Source organism: Astatotilapia calliptera, chromosome 8 (assembly GCF_900246225.1).
Source record: "Astatotilapia calliptera chromosome 8, fAstCal1.2, whole genome shotgun sequence".
In the NCBI taxonomy this organism is placed as follows: Eukaryota; Metazoa; Chordata; class Actinopteri; order Cichliformes; family Cichlidae; genus Astatotilapia; species Astatotilapia calliptera.
Window position 1 is genome coordinate 3,165,545 of NC_039309.1, and position 23,198 is coordinate 3,188,742.

General features: G+C 42.1%; 1 protein-coding gene across 1 annotated transcript in view; it reads right to left on the minus strand.

Moving 5' to 3' along the window:
- Positions 1–21,423, minus strand: part of rnf213b (ring finger protein 213b) — a 33,813-nt gene extending 12,390 nt beyond the window's left edge. The window contains exons 1-36 of the mRNA XM_026177843.1: positions 21,372–21,423; positions 20,681–20,829; positions 19,858–20,591; positions 19,622–19,780; positions 18,386–18,555; positions 18,007–18,281; positions 17,672–17,916; positions 17,153–17,359; positions 16,851–17,064; positions 16,700–16,755; positions 16,471–16,627; positions 16,241–16,390; positions 15,871–15,969; positions 15,601–15,726; positions 14,135–14,303; positions 13,875–14,042; positions 13,529–13,678; positions 12,805–13,433; positions 11,780–11,939; positions 11,456–11,673; positions 11,216–11,359; positions 10,964–11,116; positions 9,294–10,557; positions 9,023–9,207; positions 8,769–8,921; positions 4,351–8,151; positions 4,129–4,265; positions 3,531–3,629; positions 3,318–3,430; positions 3,091–3,204; positions 2,452–2,510; positions 2,200–2,356; positions 1,893–2,028; positions 957–1,145; positions 454–587; positions 190–365 (exon numbers count right to left, since the gene is read on the minus strand). Coding sequence (XP_026033628.1) covers positions 190–365; positions 454–587; positions 957–1,145; positions 1,893–2,028; positions 2,200–2,356; positions 2,452–2,510; positions 3,091–3,204; positions 3,318–3,430; positions 3,531–3,629; positions 4,129–4,265; positions 4,351–8,151; positions 8,769–8,921; positions 9,023–9,207; positions 9,294–10,557; positions 10,964–11,116; positions 11,216–11,359; positions 11,456–11,673; positions 11,780–11,939; positions 12,805–13,433; positions 13,529–13,678; positions 13,875–14,042; positions 14,135–14,303; positions 15,601–15,726; positions 15,871–15,969; positions 16,241–16,390; positions 16,471–16,627; positions 16,700–16,755; positions 16,851–17,064; positions 17,153–17,359; positions 17,672–17,916; positions 18,007–18,281; positions 18,386–18,555; positions 19,622–19,780; positions 19,858–20,591; positions 20,681–20,782 — 11,202 coding nt within the window. The 5' untranslated portion in view covers positions 20,783–20,829; positions 21,372–21,423. The remainder of the gene's footprint in view (positions 1–189; positions 366–453; positions 588–956; positions 1,146–1,892; positions 2,029–2,199; positions 2,357–2,451; positions 2,511–3,090; positions 3,205–3,317; positions 3,431–3,530; positions 3,630–4,128; positions 4,266–4,350; positions 8,152–8,768; positions 8,922–9,022; positions 9,208–9,293; positions 10,558–10,963; positions 11,117–11,215; positions 11,360–11,455; positions 11,674–11,779; positions 11,940–12,804; positions 13,434–13,528; positions 13,679–13,874; positions 14,043–14,134; positions 14,304–15,600; positions 15,727–15,870; positions 15,970–16,240; positions 16,391–16,470; positions 16,628–16,699; positions 16,756–16,850; positions 17,065–17,152; positions 17,360–17,671; positions 17,917–18,006; positions 18,282–18,385; positions 18,556–19,621; positions 19,781–19,857; positions 20,592–20,680; positions 20,830–21,371) is intronic.
- Between the last annotated feature and the right edge of the window lie 1,775 nt (positions 21,424–23,198).

Consider the following 23,198-nt stretch of genomic DNA (forward strand, 5'->3'; position numbering starts at 1 on the left):
TTTTTAAACTAGGATCTTCACATTCACCACCTTATATACGGTATATTGCTTGTTTAATGGCAAGAAGCTCTTATTGTGATAAAAAGATGATTGGCAAAAATGAGTTTTGATTTTGCAAAAACTTAAATAACTCCAAGACTATTTCACCCAAAACATGTTTTACTGAAATATGACTGATAATATTTGTACCTTAAGCTCCTCCTTTGACTTGATCTTCAAAGAAAGCAGCAGGAAGTCATGCAGATAGCGGCGGGCGTAATCCAAACGGTCCCCATCTGAGAGTTTCTGGAGGTGACTGCCGAGCCTGCTGTTGTTGAAGGTGCTCACAAACTGGAGAATCCTCTCTGCACCACCCTCTTTTGTTACTGAAGAGCGACAGACAGACAGATGTCCATTTCAACGCGCTCTACATCGACCTCATTTGTTTGATTTGTTTTTGAGTTTGTCATTAACCTGGCATAAATTCAGATTCTTCCCACAGAGTCTCGAGGTGCATGCTGACCAGCCAGCTGAACGGGGCCGAGCAGAGCTGCTCTTCACCATCCAGCATGAAGTGGTGCTGCACAAGCACCTCCTGATCTGACTCACTGGAAAATATTATAATTAGAGACAAAAATTGCTTTATGTTCACAAAATGCAGTTTTTATTACAGAGATGAACCAAACAGATGAACCACTCTTAGGTGACATGATTAAACGTGAATATCTCTGTGATATATTAGACAATAAGAAAATAGTTGGTTTTAATAAAATGAATGTGTTAGATGTAAGAGGAAGAGGAAGTTAGACCGGCTCCCGATTTCTCAGAAAGTGCAAAGCTTTCACAGCGGAGCATGTGGTGTAACTCCAAAACACAGCTTACATTACGTGCTGGCTTTGGAATCACACAAAAGACGAACAGCAACTGTTAGAGAGGTGGTGATAATGTTCACACACAGAAGAGGTAATGCAAAGTACCTTTGTTTTTGGGGAGGTGTTAGTTGCAAAACCTGCGAGTCTCCCAGGATGTCCAACCACAGCTGTATCAGGCCCGGACCGGTCCTGTCATCAGAGAGCAGATCCAGATTCGCATACCGGTCCATAACCTCCAACATGCTGGCCAGGATCGGTGTCACGGTGGACTGAAGACAGCGCCACAGGGTGTGTCTTAAATCCAAAGATATGACAAGTTTATTTTATATGTATTCCTGAAAATGTCTCAGAGAACTGTACTGACAATAGAAATGAGCACAAAATAACATAAAATGTGTTGTTTTGTCATTTTTACTTGAACATTTTCTGAAACAGTTATTTATCAAAACAAGTATTTCTTTTGTTTATACATAAAACAGAAAATCATAGCATATGAGAGCCTAATTTGTACAAGTGCATGAACAAATAATAAAAATGTCCAATTCTATCTGGAGCACCTCTCACCTCCAAAAACTGATCAATTTATAAATATTTGTTTTTACAGGATTTACTGCAATTATGGATTCATACTGCGTATGTAACGGAGTTAAAAATACATATGAAAAACATGCACTTACCTGTTCTTAATTATCATTTTAAGTGTGAATTTTATCATTTTTTAAATTGTATTTTATTTTGAAAACCCAGAAACCGGATCTCACTCTAGCATTTAGAAGCTGCTAAGGCTTCCGCTCCTCACAGCACGCGTTTGCACTGTGAGGGAGCTACAATTGCTGGTACCATCAGAAGACACCTGTTGAGTGTGTTTTATGTCTTCTGCAGGAATAAATCGTGAAAAGCCAATCTTTCTGAGCGTCTGTGATTTTTGAAGAGCTGGAAGTGTTACACGTAGACAGGGATAAAGTCAAATACTTTAACTGAGTTAATGATGCCTCACAGGATCTTGTGAGGTTTGTTGTCACATCTGCAGGAGACTTTTACCTGAGAGTCCCTCCCTCTTGCAGAGCGTGGCGTTTCTTGGCCTCTGAGCACACCCACTCTTTAGGAGCGCCCATCGTTTCTTCTCTTTGTGCCAACGCCTCAACCAGTCTGCTCAACAACAACCTCTGAAAGTGAGCTTTAAACAGAGAGCAGTTTGATTAGAAAGAAATGAAGAATCTAAGATTAGTCGAGTGATACAAGTCATCAAACCATTTCAAAATTCTGCATATTTAGAGCATCTTTTGTTGTCAGGCATTGAAAGCGTACTTCAGCAATATATAAATAGAGATCAGCATTGGATATTTACCTCCTGTGTGGTTTTCACCAGTTCCTAGAAGGTTCAGAAGGACGTGCATCCTCTCCATACTTCTTGGAGCCACGCTGTCGGGGTCCCTCAGCAAACCCACTGCTTTCTGGATGCAAGACCTCACTAAAGACAATCTGTCAAGCTGAGCTCTGTCGCTCTGTAAGCAAAGAGAATTATATAATTTTTTCAAGTGTAAACATTTAAACATAATGAAACATGTTTTCATTATCATCTCATTTCACATTAACTCACATGTCTGTCTTCTTTAGAGGCCTCTCCTCCCCTCAAGGTTTCTATATCATCGTGGTTTGCTGATGAAGATTAAAAATACTGTTTATGTAACAAGAAAATGAGGCTTAAATTGCCTTTTGAAGACAAAACTAACCAAAACTATATATTTATTAAAAATCTAGTTAAGAGCTTAATTTTACTTTTTAGATTAAATAAATAAATAACCGTATATTAAAACCAAACACCTGTGACGGCACTCGGGCTTATTAAAGCTGGCCGGTGAGATGTTAGTAACTATAAGTAATTCACCCACTTTCTCCTGTTGCATTTAACATCAAACATCAAACGTCTCAGTAACAGTTTGATAAATCACAGAAAAATTGCAGAAACTTAAATGAATGAAACTGTAAAAAATAAAAGGTACTGTTGTTAAGAGAGCTAGCCTAGCTAGCTAATCAGGTTAAATGAGCAAGAAATATAAACAATAGCATCTTTCATCCTTTGTTATTCTGTGGGTACTTTGGGTTTAAACACAGTGTTGTATGTAATGATGATTAATAAGCTCCAGGTAGCGTGAAAACAGATTTTTATTTCCTTGACGTACTCTCTGTCATTACAGAGTAGTATAATACAGTATAATACTTCCTGCACAGTGTTTACCTGTGAGGGCAGGTTTGAGCAGGCTGCTAATCAGAGTTCCACAGAAAGCCGACAGGTTCAGGCTCATGTCCTCCGAATCTCTCAGGTCGTCAATATGCACCGAGTGCCAAACTCCTTTGATAGAAAAGATAAAACATTATGTTATTATTGTAATACATCAAGCATAATGCTGCAATCATGAAAATAACTGTGGTGGAACAATAACTGTTGTCCCACTCGGTCCTCACCTCCTTGGAAACCAATGTACTGGGAATGACTTGGGATCCTTGAAACCTTCACAATGAAAATCACCCAACAAGTGTGATCCTCCAGTGACATCAGATAATTCATGGTGCAGTATCTGTTGGCAGACAAATACAACGCAAATGCCTTCAATGTCCCGTTTCTCACCGACCCTGCTTTAAATCAGATCTGTTCACGAGTTTGAGGTTGAGACCTACTTTGCTGATGCAATGAGCTCGCTGCTGCAGCGGGATTCCTCGAGGTCCATTTGGATTAGCAGAATATGAAGAGAGTGGCCAGCGTTTTGAAGGAAACCCCTAATACAGACAGATGAGCAGGAGCAAGATTAATCCGCATCAGCGTCTCTGATACTGCTGCAAAGAAAATGCTACTCTGAACTAAACCGGTAAGCACCTGCAAAGCCAAACTTGCTCATTTCTGCATCACTGTCTGTGTTTAGACACTGCAACATTGAAACTCTGCCATCATCAACTAAAACTTGAAATTACACTGGGTTTTTTTCCAATTACAATAATAACTTGGGTTTCACTTTAGCTCTGTGAGAGATTGGCAACCTGTCCAGGTCCAGCACCCTGCCTCTCGCCCTATGGCAGCCTGGATTTAATCAATATGTGTTACGTGTTACTATTCCAATACTGCAGAGTAACACAAGGAATACCAACTCTGGTCCAAAATGATTGAAGCTCAGTGGCAGGTCGAGACTCATGGGAGAGCAGCTTTATTTTGCACAAAGATCTCATTGAAAAATAACTCGTTAAAACGCTGTAAATCCTGCTTTATTTGAAAAATCGTTACCGTATTTTATTGCAGAAAGAGACTTCAGTGTCGAACTGGTGGAGCGACAGTAGTAGGATCCTGTCTGTGTGCAGTCCTAGAGCGTGGGCTACAACCTTGACATCTGATTTGGTTAACAAGCTGGAGAATGTAGTAACCTATGCAGAACCACAAAGCACACAGTGCAGTAAACAGACTGTAAGGAATATGAAGAACAAATTAGAGGTTTGTTTTGCGCCTTACCTCCAGAAACTTGCTGGACTCCTGATACACCTTCAAGCAATCTTCCAGAAAATCCCGAAGTGAGTGGTGATGCTGTTGCTGGAAGTACAATCTCTGGAGTTTGTCTATTTCTTGCTTTGCTAAATCTGAATACTTGAGCCTCACCACGGCATCAGGAGTGGCACAGTTTAACAAGAGACCTTTGGCTAAATCCAAGACTTCGTCCTCCTCACTTTGTCTTGCAGACTCAAAATCACTTTCTGCGTCCATCATCGCTTCACTTTCTGGCATCACTTTGTTTTCATTACATACCTCAATGGAGTCATCATCATTCTTTTCACATGTCTCAGTTTCTTGATCTGTTTCCATTGCATCACCCACCTGATCATCTTCCAGCTGAATTACATCTTTCTGCGTGCTTGTCTCAAGTGTTTTGTTTTGTTCTCCCTGTTGCTGCGGTCCTTCTTGAGTGCCTTGTGCTTCTTGAGTGTCTTCCACTCTTAGTGCTCTCCTTTCCAGGGCTTGCAACAGAGCACTGGCACAGGCATCACCATGGAAGCCAATAAAAATGTCAGATTGTTTGAAATCTTCTGACGCCTCGCCGGAGAACTCCTTCACCCACTCTCTCAGTTTGTCAAGAACTGTGTGCTGCCACGGCTCCAGATCGGTGCTCCTATCCACTCTGTGTTTTTCCAGCCTGTTGATAAGGGGCACTGGAAAGTGCTCATACACCTTCTTCTGGTCCTCCACTACCACCAGTCTGAAGTTTGTATGAACACGACATTTGACCCTATGGGAGCCAAGACCCAGATCAACGTACTGCTGCTTACTGAGGTAAACATAGTACTGGTTCAAGGCATCGTAGAGGCTTTCATAGAGATTCTGCATGTTGAGGAGGATGACAGTACGTCCAGTCTCCATGCATGTTTTCACTCGGTTCACATTACGGCAGATTTGGGCATATTCCTGGTCCTTTGGGAATCCTGAACCAAAAATGATTTCTGGCTGTGGATAGTCTCCTTTGGCAAACACTTGTTGCTGAAGGATATGGAGAGCTGCATTGTTGGTGGTCAGTAAAAGGAGGTACCGGCTCTCCTCAGTGGTGCCATGATCAAGATTCTTTTTTACCATTTGCAGGGTGCTTGGTCTTGGAATTTCTTTAAGGTCTTGGAGAATCTCTTGGAAAAATATGACAGGGTCAAAACCTTCTGGCTGCCCACTGAAGTTACGTAAGATGGCCTCTACCATCTGCTCACCATCCGGCTCATGCTGTGTAGTTTTGACTGCAGCAAAGAGCATTTTGACAAGGCTGTAATAATCCCTCAGGCCAAAGAACTGATTCTTGGAGGTCTCCTTACAGATGCTCAGAAAGGCCTTTGCCAAAGCTGGGAAGAGGTGTTTGATTTTCAGGAGAATTGGGTTGGAGGATGAACAAATGCCTTTGGCAGTTTCAACAAGTTCATCCTCACTTGGATCCCATCTGGACACAAATATCCCTCTGTTCATCTTGGCTGGATCCAGAGCCCAGTTGGAGATGCCAACAAAGCCGACCTTCATGTGTGGATCTGGCTTGTCATTGTCGATGCAACCATCCTCCAAGAGAGGATGAAGGGTTTTCAGTGGCATCTGAGGAGAATCTTCTGCTAGTCCTATCTCATCAAGCACTACCACTGACACATACTCGTCCATGTTTTTATCCTTCTGGAAGCGAGCACAGTTCCTGAATGTTCCTATGATGCCCTCTGGACTTGAGTGAGGGCTGCACTGGAAGGAGACCATATGAACTTGCTTGAGATTCTTGAATAGCTTGCAGTGGGAATTCTGTCCCTGCATGGCATCAGCAACCACAGTTTTTGCAAGTGACTTGGAGCTGCCTGGCTTGCCAACCAGAAAGAGTGGGATCCTGAGCTCAATACAAACCACCATGAGAAACACATTCTCTTTAAGTGCAACATTTTTGGCTATAGTCTCCCTGGTTTGTATGTTCTGAAGGAAGAAGTCTTGACAGGAAGAAATCTCTGTCTGCAGTGCATCTGAAGAGCGGTAACAATCCGGGAAGTACCTGCAAATGTTATCCAGGTACTCCTCTTTGTTCACCAGAGATGGGTAGTAGCAGACTCCAACTGCAAGAATCAGGCACTTTAGTGTTTTATCATCCTCACTGAGACGGGTGCAGTTGCTGAAAAGGACATTGCTGTGCTGGTAAAACCAAATTAGCACTTTCATGGACCTCTCCACATCTCTGAGACTCACAAAGCTGCACTCGTTTTTACGACTTCTCATGTATTTCTGGGAGGCTGCTAACACATTTGAAATGATGTTCTTGCATGATAGTGGCAAATGATGGTCAGCAACTTTCTTCTGGACAATCTGTTGGATATAGGAAAGCTCAGTTGAATCACTCAGCTGACCAAAATCCCACACCAAAGAAGCCATGCTAGGAGGCAGAGGGTGAACTCTGTAGACCAGCTGCCTTAGAGGGACTTTGCCAAGGCGGTCTTCTGTTTCATCAGCCTTCACTCGGTATCCCAATCCAGCACGTTCCAAGCGTTCCACCATTTCAGGTGAGTGCTTCCTGTAAGGATTGCAGGCAGCTATTACTTTTAAACCGCTGTCAGCCTTCAAAGGTTGTCCTCTCACTGTTCGGTCACACAGGATTTCCTTGATGGCAAAAATGGCCTCTGTGGTGTTGGCTTCATCAAAGAATAAAATGGTGTCTAGATTGTGCTTCACACGGTTCTGGTGAGCAAGTGCCTCGGCCTCCTTCACCTTCCTGTAGATCATTTCTGCAGTGGTTCCACCATGCACCTTAACAAGTACCATGTTCTCGACTGATCTTCCCTCCCTTTGTAGAGTACAAAGGAAACGAACCAATCTGGTTTTTCCACAGCCAGTCTCACCCATGATGACAACAGGAATTTCACATCGGAATCTCATGTGTATGGCCAACATCTTCATCACATTGTCAGCAGTGAGCTCATAGGTAGGGTCTGGATCAAATCGCTTGTCTGCAATTCCTTTCTTTGCTCCAACAACGCAAGAAATCCTTTTGATTTTGTCTGCCCGGGGTAACTGATCAAAGTCCTCAGTGAGAGATATCCTCTGCCGCTGCAAACCTTGAAAAAGCTCTTGCGACATCACATCATGTATCAGGACTGCATTGCTGCGAGGATCAACTGCAATGAGTGTGTTTTGCCTATAACTTTGTACATTAAAGCCGAGGAAAGACATTGACATGTGGTCCGCATTGAAGAAAATGTATGGATGAGACTCATTTTCCCAGCGCTTACGAATTGTCAGACGGGCCAGAAGTTCCTCTTCCTGACTGTTATCCATGAGTGGCATGGGACTCTCGTCGGACATGTCCAGAGATGGCGAGGCAAAATCTCTTGCCATTAGAATCATGAACTTTACGATGAACCCTTTGAAACCAGGAAGCTGGTCAGCAAGGAATTCTCGATCGCAGAAAATTGAGTTCTCACAGTCTTTCAGTTGCACATTGAGGAACCAGGAGAAGTTCTTCAGCTCACCCCAGGATGGATCTTGCATTCCACAGTAGGACAGGAAGAGATTGAGACAGTCACTGGGATCCCCCATTCTGGAACCCTCCTGGTAGTTAAAATGATCCAGATCCTGTTTCTCCTTGTAACGCCTTAAGTACTGATAGGGTCTTTGAATTCCCTCACTGCAAAACTCCTGACCATCCATCAGTGGATCAAAGGTCTTAACTCTTAATGACCTTCGATTGGCCAATAACTGCATCACTTCTCTTGGAGGCTTACAACGAATGGTGGGCAAAACATCAAGAAGTCCAAGCTTTGTCTGCATGAAAAAATCAAACATTAAAGAAAAAATTAAATCAACAGGAGATTCCCAAAATGTTCTCAAATCGGCAAATGATTTATTTGAACCTTTTAAAAGTTTACAGATATAATAAGCTTGCAGATTTAGGGCACTGAATTAAAATATACTAGACTCAAAGACAATGTTGGAGTTGTTACTCAAAAAAATGTATTGCACATTACTTGTTACTTTTATTTAAAGTAATGCAATATAGTACTTAATTACTTGGTAGGGAAAGTAATTTGTTACACTACCACATTACTGTTGCAACTCCTCCGGTTGCAAAGCATCCAGCTATATAAAAGTCTAAACAACCGTCAAAATCAGAGTCCTGTGGTAAGATTCACCACTCACTTGTGACAACAAAAAGACTCATCATGAGGTTTCACAACTTCACTAACCAACAGGCAATATCAATCTTTTACACATGATGGTTTTGTATGAGTTCTTTACCATCTAAAATATTTTAGCATTCAAAGTTAAATCCATTTATAAAAAAAATCTAGTTAAAAAGATGAGTTTTTCTTAAAGACATGAAATGTGACGTGTGACGAGTTCTGAAGTTCTATTCAATGAGGGTCTAAAAAGCTCATTACCTCTTGTTGATGATTTGGGGGGAATGCATATGTTTTCAGGACCTCAACTGTGATTAAGTGAGCCACATTTCTTCTCCACAGCATGCCATGGCTGTCGTTCAAACAACCCAGAACTAACAGGTGGAACAAGAGCTCCTCCAAACCTGAACGAACCTGAGAGGTGTCCAAAGTGAAAAAACAAGACAGACTGTCAAACTCAAGCACAAGCAACAGCAGAACAAACGGCCTGCAGCTGTAAATGCTTGCATACTTACTCCAGCAGTGTCAATGTGCAGAATGACGGGATCTTGCTCTCTCAAAGGTTCCAGTTTCTCTGACAGACTCCTAATCAGTGAGTCTATGTCAACGCATGGCTCAATCAGCTTGAGGCTGATATGTTTTGCTCTGGGAGATATCTGCTGGAACTTCTCAAACAAACGATCAATGTAAAGTGATTTCCCTAAGAAAAGAATAGATGCCAACATTTAAATATTGTAACTGAACTGCATTTTTAATAATTTTAGTGCAAGGAGGGGTTGTCCTTACCAACTGCAGGGCGCTCAGATGACACGATCCAGACTGAGAGCTTGTCTGGAGAAACCCGTGTGACGGGGTTTTGCTGAAGCATGTTTTCTGTGAAGTGGTGATGTAGATATTTCCTGGCAGTGTCGGCTGTTATACCCACACCAGCCTGCACTTTATCATTGCTGAAGAAAGAGGGCACGTATCTGTGCTGGTGCACAACCGGACTCACTATGACCAGACGATAATACGGGCCGGCACTTCTCTCAAGACTGTCGAAGATCTCCCCTAAAGCTACACTGACATCATATCCCAGCAGCCCTGGATTCACCAGAGAGTATATCTTCTGGCAGTTTTGTCTGGAGCCTTGACTCAGAGCACGGCGCAGAAAGATCTCCACCTCCTCTTCTGTGGTTTCCTCTCTGCAGACTAGAACCTCATCAACAGACGGCAGAGGCTGCTCTGGACTCTCCATGTAAAAAGAGAGGGTGGTGGTAAAAACCTCTGCAATGGGGCACAGAACGAGATTGGGCTTTCCTTCCTGGAGAACTGACAGAAGGTTTCTGATCGTGTGCTGCTGGTTCATCTCAGAGAGGCATGAGAGGAAGTTGGCTAGTGTCAAGATATCCAGCGACTCACTCAGGTAAAGACTCATGTCTTTTTTGAATTGCTGCCAGAGATTCTCAAGACTGTCCTCTTCATCTTCTTCATCATCCGAAGAAAACTCCATCAAGTCGGAAGCCTCTTTCATGTCCACTTCAGCCTGTTGTGCTGGCATCACATCTTTTGAAGGTTCGTAATACATGTCGTCGTCATCAGACGAAACATCTTCTAACTCATCAGCGTTTGAGCTCATTCTTGCTGCATTACTGTAGGCGTGTCTGACATCATTTGGCGTGCACTCAGGTTTTATGGGAAACAGTAAGTGCCATAACTGCTGAGGAACAGACGCCTGGCGTTGACACACTTTGTGTATCCAGTGGCACAAATAAACCATCTGCTCCGAGGTGTAGTGGTTCAGCAAGCCAAAGCGGGAGCGCATGCTGCTGATGAAGGAACGCCATTCCTTCTGGCATGTATCCATGGACTGCGCAAGGCTTTGCAGCTGCGCTGTCACCTCACCGTAGTATGTCATCTGTTTACCTTTCAGGGACAAGAAGGTGACTCTGATGCATGGCTGCTGTTGTTGGCAGCACTCGACCTCAGCGTGCCAGTCTCTGAAGAGCATGTTCCCAGATGTTTGCATCTGAAGAAGGATGGTGCCCAGTCTCTGAACTCCCTCAAAAACCTACGAGGACATGGCAGCAGGAGTTTTGCAGTTAATACTATCCTAAACCACAGACACCGGGTCTACAGCTAAAATGTTTAACTCTCTTTAGCTTAGGTTCTAGTGTCAGTGGACAGAACTGCATTTATTGCACAAAAAACTAGTGATGGTGTCAGATATGATGACTTATCGTCATGCTAACCAAGAGTACATTAAAAGGGTCTGCTTTTTTTCTTGAATACTTTTGAGATCTCCTGCATCCTATTATCTCAGCTGTAAAAGTGGTGGAGTCAAAGCTTTAATTCGAGGACACAACAGGTACACAAGTCTGACAAATAAGATGAAACACAATAAAGAAGCTGAGAACCTTCCAGTGAGTTTCCTTTGCTAAGAAGAGTCATAATTTAACCGTTTAAAAGCCGCTGACCTCTGTGAACCTGTTGACTTGCTCTCTGCCGTGCTCCCCTTTGGATGACATGAGCATGAGTTTGTTTTGTAGCTCGAGCAGATCTTCAAGCTTGTAGCTCTTCTCCTCTCTGCTGCTTCTCACTGTGACCTTCACCATGTTTTGAAGACATCTCTACAAAGGAATCGGAAAAAACTGACTAATAAGAATTTGAAAATCACTTCAGTTTGTAAGCCCCATATTCTGTTTGTCAAAGGAACACTGTGCACTCACCCTCTGTGTGTTTTTATCAGACCAGTTTATGTGATAAACTCCATTAGCATTAATAGAGGAAGCCAAGGAGAGGGAGGACTGCTCGACAGAGCCGTGAGTCTCCTTCAGTGCTTTTAGCCAGCTGAGTAAGCGGGTAGACTCGCTCTGAAAACCAAACCAAACACTCTTATAGCTGCTTTGCAACATCAGCCAGGATGTAGGCGTAAAAATAAGAGAGATGATGTAAATACCAGTTTTTACCAGTTTGTCAGGGAGCTTCTCATCTCTACTTTGGGTGTCCCACACCTGCCGAGCACACCTCATGAAGTCATTAAAGCCAGCTTGAGGGGAGAGGGAGTAGAGCAGAGGGGCATAGCCCATCACTGCATCATGGAAGCAGGCCACCTGATCGATCTCTGTGTCGTTCTCTCCAGCAGATATGGAAGCCAGATCCACGTAAACCTTCACATCGCTCATGTCTGTTGACGGGAGAACAAAGTGAGGATGGAGGCATCTTCTGCAAGGCCACAAGATTATTTATAACCAAAAAAGGGACGCTTTGTGTTTTTCATGAGATCACCTTACTTTTAAGGTTCTCTTTGACCCAGGTGACAAGCGTTTGGCTCGCTAGAAACTCTTCCAGACAGGCAGTGTGCTGCTTGGTGACCTTGGAGAGTTGCTGTCTGGCACGAAACAGGTCGTCACTCAGAGAGCTCAGAGCCCTGCGCTTAAAGCTGTCCTCTTCCTGTGGAAGGTACGAATATCGTCATAGAATGAAACATTATTTAGTTAATATCAATATAAATGTTTGGGCTTCTGTGTAACTTATGTTTTATCCAACAAATATCACTTGTTTTAGTATTTATTTTTACAGTAGGAGTCAAGATAGCTGAAGACACCAAAACTATGAGGAGAGCTTTGCACACATTTAGCACGTGAAGTTGCTCCTTGATGGTTTTAAGAACTTCAGTTCAGTTGTGCAGAAGATAAATAAAGAAGCGTGACTCAGCTACTGTAAACATGCACATTGTGGCAAGATCTGCTCAGTGAGCTGAAATACACTAATTACATTAATACATGAAGGTCAGTAGGTCCAGAAATGTTCTCTCTGCTTTTCAAAGATCAAGCAAATAGATATAAGTAAAAGCTCTTGGGAGGAGACTGTATCAGCAGGCCTGTGCGATGAAAGTGCTACGTGAGGCCCCGCCTTCTTGAGATAAAAAAGAAAAAGAAAACTGCCATGACACAGAGAAGGTGAACAAATGGCATCTGCACATGTGCAGGAGGAGCTGTGATGATGTCTGGGGGTTTTGCTACTGCCACTGTTCCTGCAGAGACACACAGTCTCATCTAGTTCAAGCTCAGAGGGAAATACATTTGTTTTTTCAGCAGGAGAATGAGCCAAAAAACACACCGAGAGTCCCTCCAGGCTGATGCCTGACTGAAACTCCAGGTTACAACATTAGAAACTGTTAAAAACAAATTCTGGAAAATGTAGCGTATATTTTTTTTCCTACACAAATCTATTAAACGTCTTCAGTTTTGGTCACCACGTCAACGAGACTTTGAGAACATCCTTTAAGTAAATAGTAATATTCATAAAGTATTACCAGTTGACTGAGTGCTTCGATCTCAGTGAAGTTTCCAGAAAGCCCCATTTTTCCTGCAATCTTCAGCACGGCGCTGGCTGCAGCCGCCGCCTCGTGGAGTTGTCTATACTTCTGGATCTGATTGAGTCTCATCTTCATCCAGTTGACCTCAGGTTTGGACCCTCCTGCCTCAGAAAACATCTCCAACATCAGATCCAGCTCTGTTTTTATGATTTTCCCATCACCCTGGTCCCCAGACTCAAGCAAAACCTGATCGAGCTGCCTAAAAGTGATATTTGCTTCTGCAATGCTCACGGCGAGGTCAACAAACTCGGTGAGCAGGGGGTTCCAGATGTTGTCGCAGACCTGTGTTAGGTTCACTGAAACAGGAGCTTGGAAGGGATTTCTGGCTGCCAAAGATGCAGCTCCTTTGACCCACGAGGACAGAATCAGGTTGCTGTCTCGCAGTTTGTGCATCTCTGTGGCCATTTTTAAGACATTCATACTGGTTTTATACCAGAGGATGCGTGGAGAGCCGGCACTCTTTAATTTGCCTTCAGCATCAAAGGGCTGAACAAGCATCAGTTTGTTCAGGCTCACAGCGTGGAGATCTGCATTGTGCTGCTCCTCCAGGGCCAACATCTCAGGAACTATTGACATAAGAACCATGTTAGTGTGAAGAAGCCATTAAACCACCACACAGCAAAAATATTTAAAATGATGAAATGAACGACATTCAACTCACCTGTGATGCTTTCTGTAACCTTTGCTATCATCTTTATGAGAGCATCAATCTGCTGTTTCCTCTGCACGAACGTGTTCAGATCTTTCTCTCTCTGAGCTAAAACCTCGTCTGCACTGACAGCAACCTTCTCAGATTTAGCGTTTAACTTGTCTGTGGAAAACACGATGCAGCTCATATTAATCAAGACAGTTTGCAAGCATGAGCTAAAGAGGCAAACGGAGAAAATTAGTTAACTTTGCATCCCTCTTGTACTTAAATCTTCTGAATATCTCATTTATATAAAGGACAGGATGTGTGAGATTATTCAAAACAGAATGAAGGAATAGCAGACTCTGATGGTTCTCACATTGCTGGAAAAGCTTTTTAAACTGCTCCCGGTGTTTCAGGCAAGTCTGCAGGTCTCCCAGAGCCACGTCTCCCTGAAGCAGAGACCCCACCAGAGAGTGTACGGCCTCCACACAGCTGTGGACCACCTGCCCTGCGGTGTCGTCCACCTGGATCGCTTTCCAGTCACCTGGACCAAAGCAGCAACACCGCAGCCATCACAAAACCCGAACAGCAGCAAGAAAAAATTTAAAGACGTAAATGAGCAAAGAAATGACGTACCCTTCAACAGGAGATGGCTCACGGCGGACTGAGGGTCGAGCAGCTGAACCACCACGCTGTCTCTGAACCGTGCAGCTGACTCGACCACCACAGCAGACACAACAGCAGCAGGAAGTGCTGATCTGTCCTTAGAGGTCAGACTTCGCATCAGGTCTCCCTCCTGCCTTCTCTACAAACAGAACACGTTTACTCTCCTACTTCATAATGTATGCTACATACAGTGTAGCATACATTATCAATACTGACGTTAATGTTAATGGGAGAATTTTCCAGTGAGTCTTGTTAAAGTCCAAACGCCACACATTTATTCAAAGCTGACATTTTACATTCACATAAAAAGAATTTTACTGGAGAAAAATTACAAATTTTGAGAGAGAAAAGTTTATTATAACCAAAAATGAACCTTTTAGTTAACTTAAACCAAAAATATGTATCTTAAGTTTTAGTCTTTTTTAATAGGGTCATATTTGCAAAGACAGCAATGGCCAGATTTCCTAAATGGGGCAAAATGCAGTGTGTGCACGATCTCCAAATAAAGCTCACAGGCAATGTTATAGGCAATATCAAGTGCAAAAAACATGCTTTTTTCAGCATTAAAAATCGGTGCCGTTAGCAGTAAACTGCATGTTGTAAACAGCAATGTCAGCAAGTCATTTTCACCTTTCTTTTAAATTTCCCCGCCCTATTTTTGGTGTCCTGATAGAGGAACTCTCTGAAATGCATAAACAACAGAGTCAGGTGCAAAAATCTCTGCGTTCTCTCTTACACACAACCCTGTCACTGAGCTTAAATAGTTTGTACTCAGTAAATCAGGCCCTTAGTCTGAGGAGCCTGTGTTGACATGGACGTCTACACTACTGTGAGAGAAGTTTGGGTGCGTAGTTCCTGCTCCGAACTCCTCAAATCTTTTCCTGACTACTGTTACAATGTATAAATGTTATATCATATTATACATGTATAGTGAAACTAATATGTAATAAACTAACAATACAAATGAACGAGAAACCAGTTAATCAGTTTTGTAGCTCAGAGATCATCATTATAAATACAAAAACCAAATCTTACATTTGACCTGCTAAAAGCTAAGTGACCTAGCTCGGCACCATAGAATAAAAGGTTACGTTTAAAATCATATCTATCAACTGATTGATTTGTTAAACCAGCTCTCTGTTACATTTTTTGTTGTTCTGAGGTTTTTGAGTGTAATGTAGGGAAAAGACAAGTCAAAGCTCGAGACACAGACTGTGGGAGAGAGCGAGGGGTCACTTGGCCGTGAAAGTACAGTTGCTTTTCTACGTTGTGACCCTGGTGATCATTACCTCACTTAAAACACTTAAAAGTGCATCTTAATCTCTACGCGTTTGATAAAAGAAAAATAAAGTCTATAACTTTGGAAGTGCTCTTTAAAGGTTTTAAAAGCGAATATTGAAACTGTGCTCTGACTCATTTATTAATTCACAGTGTACCTGGCAGATTGTCTTGATCGCAGAGCGACACAGCTCGTCCAAACAGGCCTGTATGACTTGGTTTTTACTTAATGCAGTCTGGGACGACTCGAGGCAGCAGAGCATGACTTTGTCCTCGTCACTTATCTGTAAATTAAAACAGCTCAGGTGAGTTCAGAGGGAAAACATCTGCATGCTGAACCGACACCAGTCTGACAGAATAGAACTCAGGTGTTTCTAAAACGAGACCAGTAATGTTGGTCTGACACCGATCGGTGCACGGGTCCTGACCTTGGACACCCTCTTCCTCAGGTCTTTTTCCAGGCTCTGCCTCCAGCGGGATGAAACTTCCTCAGAAGAGCACTCGACCTTCAGCAGCGCGTCCCACATCTGATAACATCACAGGCATTAAACGAGGTGAACTGAGTGGTTAGAGGCAGGGCTGATGGGTAACTCTGATTATCTAATCAGAATAAATTACTAATATCAGCCCAGATTACATTTAAATAAGTGCAAAGAGTTTATAGTTACATTATCGAGGATCCCTTTTTTACATTTCAGTAATGTCTTTGGAATGTGCAATTATTGACCAACAAAAAATACATTTAAAAATCATTATTAGCAACGTAGTTTGATTTTATCAGCTGTGTTTGCTACATGCCTCGATTTCCTTTGGATAGCTGAGTAATTTTGATGATGTCAGGAGCGGGTTTGGAAGCAGTTCGTCTCTCTTCTCTCTGATTCGGTCCTGCGTTGCAAACAAGTCCTTCAGAAGCTGCTGCTTTAAGGTCTCAAACTCATCTTCTTTGGACTAGAAGACACAAAACAAACAAATTTAAGATAACAGATCACACTGAGGCATTATGGGAAATATAACATGTAGGGTTTTACCTCTTTAGCCTCCAAAATCGCTGCCACCTTCAGCACCAGCTGGTAGGACAGGACGATGGCCTGGTACCACGGGACGATTCGCACTAATCGGCACGTGTTCTTTGCAACATCAATGCTGCTCGCGAACGCATGTTTGATGGTTTCACTTTCAATAATTCTGCAGAGACAAAGTTAAAGTTACAAAAAGCACAACACCAGAATGTATGAAGCACATTTCAGGTGTCGTTACCTGTCCTTCTCTCTGTCTACCTTCAGGAGGATGTGGGTAAAGCACTGCTGAGCATGCTGCATGTAGGAAGAACAAAGGTGATCACAGAGGACTGTATTAAAGATGGAACAAGGTCAAATTACAAGTTTATATTAGTTAGTTGGTTTTTCACCTTTAAAATCTTTTCCTCTTTCTTTAAATCTGGTCTTTCACCACATTTTCTCAGTCTGTACAACAGACTCTGGATCAGCTGTTCTGCAGATACTCCTGTCACGTCTGAAAACTCAGGAAGGTCCTCAAATGCAACCAGAGATAACCAGCTCACCAGGAGCAGAGGCGTCTCTGTAGCCAGTGATAAGTGCTCCTGGATCAGAGAGAGCATCCTGCTGTGGATGGAAAATAAAATAATTCAGTAAATCAGATCAACACTTCAGGAAAATAAAGAAAGCTACGATGGGTTTGAGACAGACTCACTTTCCTTTGTTAGAGTAGAACTGGATATTCTCTCTGAATCCACTGAAATTGATGCTTTGTAGTCCAGACCAGTTCTCTTCTTCAACAGTGGGACCCAGTTTCATTGCATCAGCTCCAGGCTGTCTGAGTCTGAAGAGGAGAGGAACGAGCAGGACGACCTCTGCCACCATGTACTGGGCACAGCGGTTTATCAGACCCACCACAGTGCTGAGGGGGAAACCGAACCATGTGAGGATACAAGCTCAAATGTCAACACCTCAATCACCAAGATAATGTTTAAAGATGAAGGTTAACTTAACTTAGAAGTGGAGTTTCATTTAATTTAGTTTTTAAAGTAATTAAAGCCTTTGAATTGCTATGCTGCTTTTTTATTAGTCCATAAAATGTAGCAAACAGCAACATCTATTTCACATCAATTAGATGGATTTTTTTAAAACAAACAAACAAAACGTTTGTCAGTGAGAAACTGTTGTCTAACCAGGGCAAGAATTACTTTTCTTAAAGATTGTAAAAACCTACTGTTGTGTGTTTGTGAAACAACTCTGCAACCCATCCAGGTTTTTGTTGTCCAGTGCAGACTGTGAGACCAGCAGACACAGCTCAGCCCAGCCTTTAACTCCAAGGTTAATGCTACAACTTTGGGTAACCATGAAAACAGAAAGCCCCAGAACGAGAGGACTAGTGTCCCTGCAGGATCTCGGGAGCTTCTCCTTCGGCTCTCCTTTTAAGATTTGGAGCAAGTTCTCTGAAATCAACTCTGACACCTGAAAATCAAATCATGTATTAACGGTGGTTTATAGAAGCTACTGTAGATAATTTCTACTTTGATTTTTTTGTCCTTTTGCTGAACACACCTGGACCTGAGGTGGATGTGAATTGTCTGGGTATGCCATCCTAGTGTGAGCAGAACCGAGACTCTGCATAAAATACTTCAAACTTTGACACAAGCTCTCAGTGCTCTTTTTATCTGACGGAGTCCATTTCTGGAAGATTCTGTTCAGCAGAGTTGAAGCTGAGGACTGCCAGGCATTTGAAATCTCCACACCTTTTGTGTTCTTCCAGTTAAACATTTTGTGGAAAAAACCTTTTTCATCATAACGGCTAATGAGTCCTTCAAAAAGATGCATCTCTGCATAAAACACAGGCAGGTTTGGGATCAGTTTATGTGGAAATCCAGGAAACAGAATTGGACAAATGACATAATAGCAGTCTCAAGCTCAGTGTTTGTCTTACCCTTAATACTTGGGTCTGAAGGAATGTAAATATGTCTTGTGGCAGTTCCTGAAATCTCTTTGACTCGTTGCTTTACACCATACCAATAAGTCACCCAGCTGCCTCTTCGCAAGCTGCTTTCTTCAACAGAGAGCCATGCTTCCACCAGATAACCTTCCTGCTTTAGTCCACTAAAGATAAAATATTGAAGATTTGAGTGAAAGGGATATTCATGCCAAATTTTTATCTATCTAGATAAAAACACAACATCCTCTGGAGACAAAAAGAACTTATTCAGGTGAAATGCAGGAAAAAACAATATAATAAAATAAAATATATTAACAGCTATATTCAAATGCTTGACAATCTACACAAGCTACTCTCCAAATACACTGCATTGATAAGTATTTGCTCAGTATCTTTCTTCACATATGTACTTGGATTGGCATTCTATTGTTAATCCACAGGATTTAAAAGGATGTCGGCCCACCCTTTGCAGCTGTAACAGCTTGAACTCTTCTGGGAAGGCTTTCCACAAGGTTTAGGAGTGTTTACAGGAATTTTTGACCATTCTTCCAGGAGTGCATTTGTTAAGTCAGACAGTGACGTTGGACAAGAAGGCCTGGCCTAGCAGTCTCTGCCCAAAGGCATTCTGCTGGATTGCAGACTCTCCCCGGGCCAATCTAATTTTTCCCCACTTCATCAGTGCATGTGATGCTTTGCATTGTGTTTTGTTACGTAAGGCTTGGGTGCAGCTGGTGAAGCTCTCTACGCACTGTTCTTGAGCTAATCTAAAGGCCACACATAGTTTGGAGGTCTGTAGCAAATAACTCTGCAGAAAATTGGAGACCTCTGCCCACTATGAACCTCACTATGCATTGACCTCGTTCTGTGATTTTACGTGGCCTACTACACAGCTTTCCTCCATTGTCATATCAAAGAAACAGAAAGAGGCTAAAATGCCCCAATGTATATTTTCAAAAAAATTGGTTAATTGGGGGTTTGATCAAACCACAGAAATCCTTCCACACCAAACCAGGAAAGAAATTCTTTATGGACCTATGTTAGTACAGGCACTTGGATGTATAAAGTAAAAAGGCCAAACACAAAATAGAATCACACTATCATCCTAAGCAGCAGGAAAAAACTGTGGAACCATAGGAGCTTTGCTATTAACCTCTTGTGTATGTTACTGTCCTAAAATCTAACATAAAGAACAATAAAAAATACAACCTGTAATACATCATAGATACTTACACAAAATGTGTTATTACAAGGGGCGGGAAATACCCTTGTTGATTTTGAAGCATAAGTCTGTCGTGTTCTTGGTTGAATCTAAACGCTTTGTCCAGCACAGCGTAGATGTGAAAGGTGAACATAGGAACTCCGGGTGGAGGTCTCACTGGGCTTCGATCGCTGTGAGTGAAAAAGATAAATGTTTAAATATGAGCTTTAGCTCCAGAGTTTAAATAAACAGTTAAAATCAGTCTTACCGTGTGCTTTGGGATGTTTTTTCTGCCGTGTTAGTGGCTGCCACAGTGGACTGTTTGTCACTCCCTCCCACTCCAGCCACAGCTTTGGCATAAGACTTCTGTTTGGCACCTTCTTCAGTTTGAGATGCAACACCTGAGCCTTCTGCAGAGGGATTCTCCTGTTTAGGCTTTGACTCCTTCTCGCTTCGTTGCTCCTTGGCTGGCTCTGATGATTCTCCTTCTGGATTTTGCTCTGATGGAGTCTGAACTGAGCTGTCTCCTTGCAGCTTGGGTCCAGGTGTGTGCTTGTTCTGATCTTCTTGCACCTCAGCAGCTTTCTCTGTGGCGGCTTGAGTCTTTTCACCCTTTCCCTCGTCTTGTTTTGGCACAGGAAAGTCTGTCTGTGTTTCCTGATTCTTCTGAGTAACAACTGGAGTCTGTGTGAATTTATCTGAGCCTTTGAGCTTCCTTATTTGAGTCTGAGCTTGCACCATCTTAGGATCTTTCTGTGGTTGCTCGCCGCTGTTTTCCCCTTTTTGCAAGTTGTCTTCAGTCTGGGGAAGCTCAGGCTGTGTTTTTAAAGACTCGCTGTCCTGAGTTTGGCTGCTTTCAGTCTCCATAGCCTTATTCTGATCCTTCTGTATGTTTTCACTTTTGACATCTGCCTCTCCTTTAGCATTTTTTCTTCTTTGATTTCTCCTTCTTCTCCTCTCCTTCTCTCGACTGTTCCTGCCGGGCTTTCCAGCTCCATGTTCCTGGAACACACATTAATTTATATATTTCACGACGGCTCAAACACCACTAACAGGCCCCTGAAAGCTGTTTGTTGTGACTGCATGTCTACCGTATTTGTCTTCCGTGGTCTTTTGGTTGCAGAATCCTCAGCTTCCTTGGTTTGCACCTGCTGCCCACTGGCACGGTGGGGGTGTCCTCCCCCCTCCTCCATCTGTAGAGACACCTTTCTCAGGTGAGCCCCTGCTCTGCGGGAACTGTCTTTAAATATAAAAATACAGGCACAGTTACAGCTTTTAATCCCTGTGAGGCTTACTATTCAGGTCAAGGTTGTTGCATTACAGTTAATAAAATTAGTGCAACTGATCTTCTTTATAAGAGCAGAAATACCTTAAAAATACTGCACACAGCATATCATGGCACACACTCTGCAATGACTTCCTCAATAGTCATAAAAACACCCTATTAGGTTGCCTCATCTTATCAGCAGTACAAATGAATATGATAACAATTAATTTATGATAAAATGAAGTAGAACAGCAAATGACAGCATCATATTTTGACAAAATAGCGTCATAAAGTCTAATACAAGGAGTAAAAACTACCAAAAAGTACCAGAGATGCACAAAAACAGGCTGAGAAGCGACTGTGGCATTAAAGGTAATAAGAATACAATAAAAATAGTCTAGTACGCTTGTTATTACTGGATAAAAGGACAAGAATGACCGTAAGATCTGAAATAACCAAGTGACATTTATTAAATAAAGACAAAAATACATAAAGTTCATGATGTTCTTGCTTACCTGTTTGTATGTTAGCTTCGCAAGTCGTACACTAAAAATCTGCCAGACAAACATTTACTTAACTTCCTGATGGACCCGCCCACACACAGGGACCGTCCCCAAAGGTTCAGACTCACAACCCTACCCGCATCTCCCCATTATTGATCTAACATATACGTTTGTATTTGTAAAATATTACCCGGTTTTATAAAAATCCGTTTAGGTCAGTAGTTGGTTAGATAATGCAGTCTTTACAGATTCCTTCGTCTTGTTTCTGTAGGTAAAATCTTGAGAGTCCCTAAACCGGAAAGCAACCTTTTCAGTTTCGTTTCTGTCTGACTCTCTGCAAAGAAGAAACTTATGCCGCGTTCAGGTGATGATCGGAAGTTTCACTTTCAGTACCAAAACAAAGAAACCCAGCCACTGACATTATTACCGTGAATTACATCTATCTTTATTATGTTTTATTCTATAGTAAAAAAAAAACAAAAAAAAAAACTACTTCGTGACAAAAGCACAAGGTTTATTTTGAAGAAAAAGACAAAAATCACATCAAATATGTGTAATATATCCACATTATTCTCACTAAAGGATACTGCTGCTACTACTACTACTAATAGTATCTGACGTCACTTTTTAAAAAATGAATGGATGAATGGGTATTAATAACCATGGGTAAGTATTGTTCATAACAACTTTTATTTAATGAACCTGTGAACTTCCTGCATGTGTAGATAACTTGATTAAAATCCTGGTTAGGGGTTAAGTGAAGTAGCACTAACGCTATTGGGCTCAATTAACTAGAAAAAATGCACAAACATACAAACACAAAAGTGATCCAAACAATAATGCGCACCGATAAAACTAAGTAAAGAAGAATCAAAACTGAAACACCACCGATGCTGACTAATTGAAGATTGTTAGAAATCCTCAATCCTTGTAGCAAATAGGCTTTTATTTTGAAAGACCATAAGAAAACCATGTCATTATTATCATCATCATTATTATTATTATTAATATTAATATTATTGACCACAACAAGTTTAAATCCATTTTGTATTCAGTCAAATATGTCGAAATCGAAGTTGATTGAAAACCAAGTTCTCAATCAACTAAATCACTGTTTTGATCTCGGTGATGTTGGGGAGACATCTGCTGGTGAAGAAGAGTATAACAACTCCTCTGGAGGAAATAGTAATTTTCCATTTATTAAAAATTAGTTAGATGCTATAAGAAGCAGCATGTTGTGATTACTATGGACTGAACAAAACAGAAAGAGTTCCAACACAGTGCACTTTATTTATGTTCTTACTTTTGTGCTTTTGGTCCAACATCTGAGACTTTTTTGTGCAGATTCGTGTGGACTCAGAGTGGGCTTTCTTTGCTGTTATATTAACATGTGTGTTAACTCAAGCGTTAAGGTGTAAATTAAGTTTATGTTACAGTCTCTCCTTCTCAAGTCCAAGTTATAAATGTGATTTGCACCAGAAAACACAGTGAGGTGAAATATAAGACAAACATGTAACGACTCAGCCCGGCATTAACAGTATGATGCTGTATCCTCAGTCCTGTGAGCCGGCAGGTTTCTTGATTCTCCGAATTATGACCCGGCTCCTCCTTCCACTGGGCCGACCTCCAGCACCATCCGCCTCCCCTGGCAGTGACCCTGGGGGTCGGGGTTCACCTCGGAGTGGTGCAGGGCTCCTCCCTAATCTCACATCGTCCACGAAAGCCTCCACTCCATCAAACTTGGTCGTGAGCTCAGCGAGACGCTCCTTCAGGGAGTTGAACTCTTTGTAAAGATCTCCCAGAGCTTCTGACAGAGGCTGGATCCTGAAAGAACACAAA